Source organism: Lynx rufus, unplaced genomic scaffold (assembly GCF_022079265.1).
Source record: "Lynx rufus isolate CCGP_SWC_20201006 ecotype Redwood Valley unplaced genomic scaffold, mLynRuf1.p SCAF_16, whole genome shotgun sequence".
Taxonomy (NCBI): Eukaryota; Metazoa; Chordata; class Mammalia; order Carnivora; family Felidae; genus Lynx; species Lynx rufus.
The window spans coordinates 44,514,407-44,526,635 of record NW_025814830.1 but is presented as its reverse complement, the minus strand read 5'-3'; the positions used below and the strand labels follow the sequence as shown (position 1 = coordinate 44,526,635).

General features: G+C 40.3%; 1 protein-coding gene across 1 annotated transcript in view; it reads right to left on the bottom strand.

The window, feature by feature from the left end:
* HYDIN (HYDIN axonemal central pair apparatus protein) overlaps window positions 1-12,229 on the bottom strand; it is a 340,954-nt gene that overhangs the window by 27,615 nt on the left and 301,110 nt on the right. Inside the window, 6 exon segments of the mRNA XM_047079251.1 lie at window positions 484-682; window positions 2,472-2,641; window positions 7,125-7,346; window positions 7,909-8,116; window positions 8,535-8,682; window positions 11,497-11,662. Of these exon segments, the coding sequence (XP_046935207.1) occupies window positions 484-682; window positions 2,472-2,641; window positions 7,125-7,346; window positions 7,909-8,116; window positions 8,535-8,682; window positions 11,497-11,662 (1,113 nt within the window).

Genomic DNA, 12,229 nt, shown 5'->3' with positions numbered 1-12,229 from the left:
AAGAAATGCCCGCAATCAAATATAATCCTGGGATCTGCGCCTGGCTCAAGAATATCAATCAATGTGGCATTAAAGAAAGATGTTCCACAATTGAAATGTATGTCTGTGTGTATATCTAAAACGAATTGCTATTCAAAACAGATCTTGTCTATTAAACGTGGAAACAAAACATACCCTAATGTGAGAGAAGGACATGTTTGGGATTGTGCATCTGATAGTCTCAAACTTTTCCAAGAAAAAGATGTTTCTCCAATGCCTGTGATTACTTGTAACCTATGATATAGTAAAGTTTGGTATTGAATACAGTCTATGGTTCACTCGAGTCAGATTTGACAGGTCATCCTTGGGTGGGACTGGCTGGCCTCTGACAACGCAGCTTGGGGGCAGGACAGGTGGAGAGGGAAGAGTGGGAGGGGCAAAGGTGGCTGGGAGGGCAAAAAGGCATGGTTGCCATGGCTGAGGATCTCCCCAACAGTCTCGTACCTTCATCTCGGTGCCTTTCCCTTTGATTTCAATTACTTGTTGTGAGAGCCCATTGATTTCAAAGGGGATGAGTTCTCGATAATTGATACTTTCTCGAGGATAAAAGGTGATTGGAATCTCCAGTGTCTTTCCTGGCTTTATCACATCAACACAGAAGTTCACCTCGAGGTATGCGGTATTGGTGTATAGACAGTCTAAGCTAGAGAAAATCAGGAGGAAGGTGTGTTAAGTTAGAAGGCCCACGTATTACCATTTTGTCTACCAAGTAAGAGGGTCTCCAGTACCAGCCTGTGCTGGAGGTCAAAAAACACATTTAAGACACCCAGAAAGACTGATTCTGTCCCCTTGTCTCTGTGAGCTGCTTTCCTGCCCTGTTGCACTGGAGCTATGGAAGAAGGGACCTCAGCAGTGATTCAGCCCATACTTCCCTGGGCATAATCAAGTTACTTACCCCAAATCACACCCTGAGATTCTGGCAGAACCTGGCCTCAAACACAAAGTCTCATGGCCCTTCGCTCAAGGTTCTTTTCACTCTATTTATCCTCTTTCTTGAAAAGGCCACTCACGGCTTTGTACCCTCTTATAAGGAAGTGTTTCCTAAAGTAACTGGGTGGTGAAGCACAGAGGAGCGGAGTATGTGTTCCCGATTCAGACACAGGAGTTTGGATCCAGGCTCTATCTCTAACTAGCTGTGAGAATTTAGAAGAGTTACTTAGCTCATTTGGGCCTCTGTTTCCTTATCTGTAGAACTGGGTTGTTTGGAGCATTAACAACCTCATAAGGTTGTTTTGAGCATTAAATGAAATAGAGTGACTAAGTCAGTCACTACACAGGCCACAGAGGAGACAGTCCATAAAGATGAGCCATTCTTATTGTCACTAATTGCTCAACCACATGGGATCTTCAAAGATCATGTTTACTCTGGTCAACCTGTGCGTAGGAAGGCCCTAGGGCTCTCCATTAGAATACTTTCTTGTCTGTCTTCCAGGTATTTAGAGAAGGAGTCCAGCTAGGCCAATAAAAAGAACTTAATGCCTTCACACAGGACTCAGATTGAATTAAATCATGCAGGGAAGATTTTTAATTAGCATTTAAAATCACATGACACTCTTGTAACTCACCATTCAGGATAATAGTTATCATCACTGCAACAGTAGCAGTAGCAACAAATAACCATAACCGAGCATTTGCTATGGTCCAGGCACTATTCTAAGTACTCTCTCTAGATGAACTAATTTAACCCTCCTAATAGCCTTGTAGGGGAGGAGCTATTATTATCCCCCATCCCAGGAAAGGAGAGGTTAGACCATGTGCCCCAGGTCACACAGCTAGGGAAGAGTTGGGATTTGAACTTAGGCCTGTGCTTTCCAATATGGTAGCCACTAGACACATGTGGCAATTCAAATTCCAATGAATTGAAACTTAAAAAATGAAAAATTCAGTCCCTTAGTCGCACCAGGCATATTTTATGTACTTATAGGTTGCCATACTGGATAGCACAGATGTGTAACAGTTCCTTCCTTTAGGAAAGAGCTTTGAGGAAACACAGGTCTCCGGGCCAGTCTCTGGAAATTCTGTTTTGATACGTCTGGGATAAGGCCCAGAAACCTGGACTGGAACATTCTACATAGGGATGGTGCAGAGAGGCCGGATTTTAATCAAAAGACTTAGGCTCAGTATATATCTGTCATTTATTGCAAAGTAATGGCCTGAGGAAGTCACTTTTTAATTCTCCAAGCCTCGGTTTTCACCTTCATTACATCTGGCATTGCCCTCCTCACTTCAAGATTTTCAGCAGAGTAGCTCCTGGCTACCCAAGTGTCAGTATTAGTGGTAGGGAAAGCAGATGCAGGATTCATGCCCAACTGGGTTTTGACTTTTCCCATAATCTTTCTTTTTTCTATTTTGGCAGGACTTCACCTATGTGGAGGCTGTAGAACCCACAAGGAGCTACAGAATCATCTGGAAGCTCTGGAAAGTCTGCTTACCTCATGGGTGTTTCTTCCTTGTTGGTGACAACCAGCATTTGTTTGTATGGGGGCATGCCAGCTTGGTAGATGAAGCAGGTCCCAAAGTTGTAGCTGGTGAAGGAGAAATGAACGGCCGGGCTCACAGCACAGCCCAAGATGCTGCATGTAAACTTTGGGCCGTGGCTGACCTGCAGGCGGAAATGCAGGTGGAGGGTGATTAGAGGTGTGAGCAAAGGACTCCTCGGGTCCTCAGGTGAAGGAGGAAAGTGGTCAGTGCTTAAAAAAAAATGGGTCCCAAGACACCATCTGTAGAGGTTCTGATTCATAGGTTAGAAGTCTGTTGGCCTGCAAAGCAAAATGGGACAGTCTGCAGGCCAGCCTCACGCTGCCTCCTACAGCAGTGAGTCAGCCTGAAAGCGGAGAGGAGTGGCAGGGACTGCCAGTTACTACCCCGCACCTGCTTCCCAAGGCTTCCTCATTAACAGGACTCTGAGTAGTTGCCAGGGGACCTAGGTGAAAATACCCGAGGTCCTATCCTTCCTTGCCCCCAAGGGTGGTCATCAGACACAGTTCTGGTCATCAGGATGTAAACAGAAGAAGACAAGAGGATGTCCTATTTTGAATACAGAGGCAAAGTCTTGCTGGGAAAATTTGTCTGTTTACTTGTTTGTGTTTGCCTTTGGGCTCTTGCCTCATATTTCCATTCTGAATGCAGACATGGGGTTGCAGGTGGGATGGCCACCTTGTGACCAGGAAAGGACAAGAATGAGGTCAAAGGCCCATATGTCAAGGGTGAAAGGGTGGAAAGTTAGAATATGGGTCACCTCTGAATTCTCCATAAGATGATACACATGCCTGAGGGGACAGGAACTTACTCTGCTCTTCAAAAACTTTATAATATGGAATTTCTTAAGTTGATAATTGATTTAAAACAAAATATCCACTACTCATTCTAAACATCATTAGAATAAACATAATAGTCATTGGTACAAGATTTCCTAAATGACTTTATAAATTTATAAATTGAAAAACAGTTTCTTATTTAAGGCTTAGGCTTTTAAAGTCTTTGCATTTGGTGACTGATACCCTGAAAAGGAGTAAAATTGACCACCTTAAACTTTTATGCCAAATAGAGCAGGAAGGTACTATGATGTGTGATGTTTCTTTTTGCTGTAAGACACAAATGTTCTGAAAAAGACAGTTCTGAAAAGGGATGGCACTTCTCAGGGAAGATGGCTACAAGCCTGCCCCCGAGTTCCAGGCTCAGAGTTTTACAGCTTTGCTTTTTTCTAATTGAAAAAAAAAAAAACTTTTTTAGACTGTGCTATGACTTAATGTCCATCTAAATTATGGAATGGCTAGAAACTGACCTTCATTCCAATTGCTGTACTTCCTGGTTAACTGTCAGTTGCCTTCTTCTTAAGGATATGAATAAAAAGACAATGTCTTTTAACTCTGTTGACTGTTGCTTTTGCTGTGCAGAAGCTTTTGATTTTGAGGTACTTCCACTTGTCTATTTTGTTTTTTTTGCCTGTGCATTTAGTGTCATATCCATGAAGCCACTGACAAACTGTTGTTATGAACTTCCCCCTGATGTTTTCTTCTAGGAGTTCTATGGTTTCAGGTCCTACATTTCAGTCTTTAACCCATTTTCAGCTGATTTTTTTGCCATGGTGTAGAAGGGTTCAATTTCATTCTTTTGGATCTGAATATCCAGTTTTCCCAGCACCATTTGTTGAAGAGATTCTCCTTTTCCATTGTGTATACTTGGCACCCTTGTCAAAGATCTGTTGGCTATGTGTGTGTGCATTTATTTCTGGGCTCTGTTCTGTTCCATTGGTCTATGTGTGTGTCTCGATGCTGGTACTGTACTATTTTGATTTTGGTAGCTTTGTAATATAGTTTGAAATCAGGAAGTGTGATGTCCCTAGCCTTGTTCTTCTTTCTCAGGACTGATTTGGCTATTTGTGGTCTTTTGTGGTTTCGTATGAGTTGTAGAATTATTTTTCTGTTTTGTAAAAAAAAAAATGCCATTGGGATTTTGATAGGGATTGCATTAAATCTATAGAAGGCTTTGGGCAGTATGGACATTTTAACAATATTAACGCTTCCCATCCATGAACACAGAATGTTTTTCATTTGTTGGTGTCTTTAATTTCTTTTATCAGTGTTTTATAGTTTTCAGTATACAAGTCTTTCACCACCTTAGTTAAGTTTATTCCTGACAATTTAATCCTTTTCCATGCTATTATAAATGAAGTTGTTTTCCTAATTTTATTTATTTTTATTTTTTTATTTTTTAAAATTTACATCCAAATTAGTTAGCATATAGTGCAACAATGATTTCAGGAGTGGATTCCTTAGTGCCCCTTACCCATTTAGCCCATCCCCCTTCCCACACCCCCTCCAGGAACCCTCAGTTTGTTCTCCATATTTATGAGTCTCTTCTGTTTTGTGCCCCTCCCTGTTTGTATATTATTTTTGTTTACCTTCCCTTATGTTCATCTGTTTTGTCTCTTAAAGTCCTCATATGAGTGAAGTCATGATTTTTGTCTTTCTCTGACTAATTTCACTTATCATAATACCCTCCAGTTCCATCCACATAGTGGCAAATGGCAAGATTTCATTCTTTCTGATTGCCAAGCAATACTCCATTGTGTGTATATATATTATATTATATTATATTATATTATATTATATTATATTATATTATATATTATAATATATATAATATATATATACATATATATTATATGTATATTATATATTATATAATATATATAATTATATATATTATATAATATATAATATACATATAATATATATATAATACTCCATTGTGTGTGTGTGTGTGTGTGTGTATATATATATATATATATATATATATATATATATATATTCCATACTTTGGCTATTGTCAATAGTGCTGCTATAAACATGGGGTGCATGTGTCACTTTGAAATAGCACACCTGTATTCCATGGATAAATGTAAATGCCTAGTAGTGCAATTGCTGGGTCGTAGGGTAGTTCTATTTTTAGTTTTTTGAGGAACCTCCATACTGTTTTCCAGAGTGGCTGCACCAGCTTGCATTCCCACTAATTTTCTTTTCAGACAGTTTCTTGTTAGTGTACAGAAAAGCAACTGATTTTTGTTGGTTGACTTTGTATCCTGCAACTTTACTGCATTATTTTATTAATTCTAAGAGATTTTTTAATGGAATCTTTTGGGTTTTCTACATAGAAGATCATGTTGTCTGCACACAGGGATTTTATTTTTTCCTTTCTGATTTGGATGCATCTTCTTTCTTTTCCTTACCTAATTGCTCTGCCTAGGACTTCCAGTACTCTGTTGAATAGAAGTGGTGAGAGTAGACATCCTTGCTCCTGATCTTAGAGGAAAAGCTTTTAGCTTTTCACTGGTGAATATAGCTGTGAGCTGTGAGCTTTTCATATATGGCCTTTATTATGTCGGGGTACTTTCCTTCTAATACTAGTTTGTTGAGAGTTTTTGGTGATGAATTTTGTCAAATGCTTTTTGCCACTTCTATTGTGATGCTCATGTGACTTTTATCTTTTATTCTGTTAATGTCGGATATAACATTAATTGATTTTTGTATGTTGAACCACCCTTGCTCTGAGGGACAAGTCCCACTTGATCGTAGTGTATGATCCTTTCAGTGTATTGTTGGATTTGGTTTACTGGTATTTTACTGAGGATTTTTACACCTATGTTCATTTGGGATATTGGCCTGTAGTTTTCTTGTGGTGTCTTTGGTTGTGCTATCCAAAAGAATTTAAATCAGAATTTTGAAGAGATATTAACACTTTGTTAATGTTCTTGTTTGGTGTAGCACTATTCATAGTAGTCAAGATGTGGAAACAACCTAACTGTCCTTCGATGGATGAATAACTAAAGAAAATGTGGCATATATACACAGTACATCTATTTTTCTTGAATAAATGCTCCCAGGATTGTTGCAAGCCTTTGGTTGATTTTGAGAGTTCTAAAAAAGTTGATTTTGCTGTGTTTTTTTTTGGCGGAAGAACACCATAGGACACAGCCATTACTGTGGACATCACAATTCCTTGGTTTTTCATTCAATAGCTTACCTTGGAAAATGTTATACATATTTTGTCTCTCTTGCTTCCTTTCCATCTCCCATCTGTCTCCTTTATTCATTTTATTTTATTTATTTATTTAAAAAAATTTTTTTTAACGTTTATTCATTTTTGAGACAGAGAGAGACAGAGCACGAATGGGGGAGGGTCAGAGAGAGAGGGAGACACAGAATCTGAAACAGGCTCCAGGCTCTGAGCGGTCAGCACAGAGCCCGACGCGGGGCTTGAACTCACGGACTGCGAGATCATGACCTGAGCCGAAGTCGGACGCCTAACCGACTGAGCCACCCAGGCGCCCCTCCCTTATTCATTTTAATGACTGCATGGTATTCTAGTGCATGGATGGTGAACCGCTTTTCAACTGCCACTCACCAGGCACCTCAACTGTGAATGAGGCCTTTATACTAGAGATTATGGGACTATCTCCAACACAACCGCTCTCCAGGAGCTTCTGGCAGAGTGGAGAAGACAAGGAGCACACAGGAGAACTAGTCCTTCAAGACAGAGTGCTGTGAGTGCTTCCAGTGTCCAGCAATATTAAATGGTCTCACCTTGATTCTGAGTTCCAGGCCCTTCAAGACACACTTCTTAAGTGGTTGGAAAGACAAGGTGGCGTGCACACTCTGCCCCACATCCACACTGCCATCAATGGGTGAAAAGTCCAAGTACTGCAGCAGGGCTTTGGGGCCAGATAGCTCTGCCTGGAAGCTGAAGCTGAACTTTCCAGTGTTGATAAAGCTGAGTTCACACTGAACACATTCATTCAACTCCACCTGAGAGACAGAGAACAGAGTAGTATATGGAATGAATGCAAACCATGGTTCCATTCTCTCGGGTCAGGATACATAACACGTTGGGGGAAAATATCCTTTGGGAAATAGGAATGGCAGACGATGTTAGTGAGTTGAGTATCCTTAGCTTAATATGGTCAAGTATTCCAGCAGAGCTATGAGGTGTTGGGGGCCTCTCATACCTGAAGAGTACGATAGCAATTTAATTCTTAGACCTCCCCTGGTAATCAAACATCCTTCCTGTATGTGTAATACAAGCATTGTTTCCTTCCCTACCATCTCTCTATGCCTGAAAAATAAAACAAGAAATGTTTTCACATTAAAACTATATATATTTGGAGGATGGAGCTGCTCCTGGCATGTTTCTCTTCTCCTGGTCTCTCTGGCATTTGAAACAGTGAGATTCAGCTAACATTCACTTATACTGCTCTTCCCAGCTTGAGTGGACACACACACACACACACACACACACACACACACACAGAGAGAGAGAGAGAGAGAGAGAGAGAGAGAGAGATGTCAGTGCTCTCTCACACACTCTTACCTCATAGAAGTTGATAATGGTAGTCTGGTTGGGAGTCAGGAGAGTAATCAAGCCAGTCCTGTCCTTGCATTTGACCTCTGCATTCATAGTGTAGCCCTCAGCCTTGACATTTAAGGTCAGAGGGTGGGCTTTCTTTTTCACATTGCAGATCAAATTAAAGTTCACATCTCCTTCCTGCTTTGGTGTGAAGAAAATATCAATTGGGAACCTGGTTGGGGAAGAAGACAGCAGATTAGCTGACTAGGCCAACCTGCTAAAACCTGCTAAAGACTATGAGCCCAGTGGATTGGCACACACTATGAGGAAAGAGTATCACCACCTCAAATTATGATGAGTTTTGAAGGTTTGCCAGACAAGGTAGGGCACTGCCTTATGAGTTCACAAACATAGTAGATATCAAGGAAAAGAATATAAGCATGAGAGAAAATATTGAGAAGAAGGGCTTAAAGTTCTCAGGGCTTTACAATTTATCAGGAAAATGAACAATGAGAAATAGTAGGACAGAGATGGGATTGTTAACATTAATCTCGACATGCAGCAGCACTCTGAGGAAAACTTATCCTCCTGGCAGGCCTGGAACCCCTACCACCTTGGGAGGGTGTAGTCCTGGGGAACCTTTTCTTTACCTGGACAGTGGTGGGATCCAACCTTCCATGGGACATATGACCAGGTTGTTGCTGAAACCTTCAGAATATCGGGAGTTGTCTTGGAAGGCAAAATGGAACCCCTGCTCCTCCTTGTTGATGATATGCACGGTCTCCCTGGCTTCTCTGCCTGAGGAGGAAACATCCGCCCTCAGTGAAGACCTCATACCTGCTCCTAAAGTATCTGGGCAGATACTGCTCCTCAGGCAAGAGGAAACCTCCTTAGAAGAAATCCTTCAACTTCTTTTCTCTCTTCTCCCAAGCTCTTCAGTCTTTGACCACCTCTCTTCCTTCCTTCTGTTCTACAAGTGACCTTCCTACCCAGGAGGATTCCACTTCTTCCTTCTAGAACTTTACTCTATCAATGGCCTGCTCCTGCTAGGTGGCTCCTCTGCCTTGGTCACAGCTGTCCTAGGTGATTCTGATGATACTATTTTCTCTCCTTGTTCCTTTGGACCCAATGCCTTCCTAGTTTTGTCAATGAGGGCCTCACCGTTCCTAGTTTTGTCAATGAGGGCCTCACCGTCCCTAGTAGGCCCCTTAACTCAGTCCCAATCTTTGTAAATAGTCCCTGCATTGAACTCTTTTGCATCAGAGCTCAGGAATGTCATGAGGGTCCTGACAGGGCCCTAATACATCTTCTGTCACTATCTTGCCTTTTCTTACTTTCCTTGACTATTGTACAACATTTGTTTTTTTCCATATAAATTTTAGAATCATTTTATCCAATATCCCCCCACCCCCAATCCTTTTGGGATTAAGGTTGCCAGATTTAGTAAGTATACATATATTTTTTAGTATAAGCATGTCCCAAATATTGCATGGGACATACTTATCCTGACATAAAAAAAAAACCCTACTCGTTGTTATCTGAAATTCAAAATTGACTGTGCATCCTGTATTTTATCTGGCAACACCAGTTGGGACTCTGCTTGGAACTTGATTGCATTTGCATTTAATTTTGAGAGAACTGGTAAATGTTCAAATCTTGTTTTGGGAGCATTTTAATAAGATTTTATAGTTTATTCATATAGATCCTGTGCTTTTCTTGTTACATTTATCCTTAGATATTATATAGGTTTTGTCAATATTGAATGGATTTTTTTTGTTTCTGTTTCTAGGTGCTTATTGCTAAAAGAAAGAGAAACTATTGATTTTTACATAATTGTCTTGCATCCAGTCACTTACTAAATTATCTTGTTGATTCTAGTGGTTTGTTTTGCTTTTCTCTTGAGCCTCTTGAGGTTTTCTATGTATGAGGTCACCAGCAACAGCAAATGAGATAGTTTTGTCTCTTTTCCCCTAATGTTTATGCCAATTACTGAATTTTCTTGTTTTATTGTATTTGCTAAACCACTAAGAAAGTATTCAATAATAACAAGCATCTTTGCCTAATTCCTGATTTTAACTGCAGCAGTTTTAGTAGTTTATTACAAGATAATATTTGCCTCTTAATTTTGGTTAGTCTTCTTTATTTAAGTTTTTCCCTCTATTCCTATCTTATTGTTAAAATTTCTGTTGAGAATGTCTGATGAATTTTAGCAATCACTTTTTAGTGTACATTCATATCATTCATTACATGGTTGTTCTTTAATCTGTTGATATAATCATACTAAAATGCACCACTGTTACATTCCTAGATCAAATTCTGTTTGTCTTGCTGTATTTATTTGTTTATTCTATTCTCTTATTTTTTATTTTAATTCCAGTTATTTAACATACAGTGTTATATTAGAGTCGTGTACAATATGGTGATTCAACAGTTCCATACACCACCTGGTGCCCATCACAAGTGTACTCCTTAATCCCCACTACCTATTTCATCACCATCCCTCTACCCTCCTCCCCTCTGGTGAACATCAGTGTGTCTTCTATATAGTTAAGACTGCTGCTATTATTCTTATGCTAACTTGCCCACTTATTTGTTCAAAACCTTCCAAAACACCATACTCCTCCCACCTACTTATATGTATCAGTATAAGAAATGTATGGAAGTATTACATAAAAAAACTGTTAATGTGGTTTCCTTTGATGGAAAGGATGGATGGAGAGACATTAAAAATTTCCTTATATAACAGAATGATTGACTTATTACAAGAATATTACTTGTCTAAATATAAAAATCTAATGAGTTACTAAAATATATTCTGGCTTTAGTTATACTTTACACACACACACACACACACACACACACACACACACACACACACACATATACACACACCCACATCCATGTGATAAGGGACCTGGCAATCACTTCCTTTATTTCCTTCAGGTCTCTGATCAAATGTTACTTCCCCATTGCCTACTGGCATTCTTTGTCCTCCATACCCTGCGTTATTTTTCTTTACAACACTTATTAGCATCAGACATGCTGTATCTTTTCTTTTTTGGTAGTCTACTTCCTATTACTAGAATGTAACCACCATGAGGGTGGGGACTGTGGCTTTATCCATGGCATTCTCAGCTCACAAGAGAGTGCCTGGGTCACACAAGGGGCTTAGTAATATTTTGTTGAGCTGAATGAATGCATGAAAGGATGGCAGAGAAATCTGACCACTGTGACTCATACTGAGAGGCATACAAATACAGCCCATGCTCTGAGGCACATACAAGTAAGACGGGGATAACACGAGCCTCTGGAAATGAACATAGGCAGTCCAGGCCTTCAAGGAATGTAACACGTGTGATTTGTAGCAAGTCTCCTAAATTTCCTTAGGTTATTAATGTGTGGGTTTAGAAGATAACTGATGGAAATCAGATTGAAAGACAAATAATTTACGGCTTTGTGAATAGTGATAGAAGACCTCTGACATGCTTCTGGAAGGTACCAGAAAAAGTTCCCCACCCAAGTCTGCTCCCAGAGCTCATTGTGGGGTCAGTCCTACCCCTTACCCTGAGAGGTCATGCCAAGTCTAAACATAAACCAACAGGGCAGCCTTACCAATGAGGAGACAACTGAAGTTGAGATGTGACTTGTCCAGATTGATGAGAGGGTCGGTGGCTTTGCCTACCAGAAGGAAAGGGACTGTGATGTTGTGTTCAGGGATTAAGAAAGTCCAGAAGGCTTCTGTGATGTCCAGATGGAAAGGCGTGAACTGGAAGACAATCTAAGAAGACCATTTGGAAAAGAGTGGTAAAGACATTTCTGTTTGCATACTCCACATGCCATTGGAGGCTTACCGGTGCTGGGGTTACAATGGTTGGCATTACCAGGTCATCTCCACCTTTCTACTGTCTACCTTTCTACTGTGAAGGCATGTGATTTTGGCTGTTCCAGCAATATCAATGTTTTTTTGCCCTGCCACAGGTCCTCCTAAGGAGGTCTAGACCGATCACAGCCTCTGATGACTGTGCTGCCATATTTCACACCATGTCTTTGTTTGACATGTAAAAATAGAGAGATTTCAATAGAAATATGGAATTTTGGCTTTTCACAAAAAGTTTGGGAGAACTGGCAACACTGGCAACTTGTCTGTGTGGTGGTCATCTGACAGAGAAGCACTATCGCCAGCTGGTGCTGGTGCTCATTGCAGTCCCTATCATTGCAGTCCCTGCAGATAGGTGCAGTCCCTATCATTGTCCCCTTGGCTTGCTCCATTCATTTGTGTGACCTTCCTGAAAGCATTTGAATGCATGATTTCTGTTTCATGAATTTATTTCTGCCTCCAAGATTC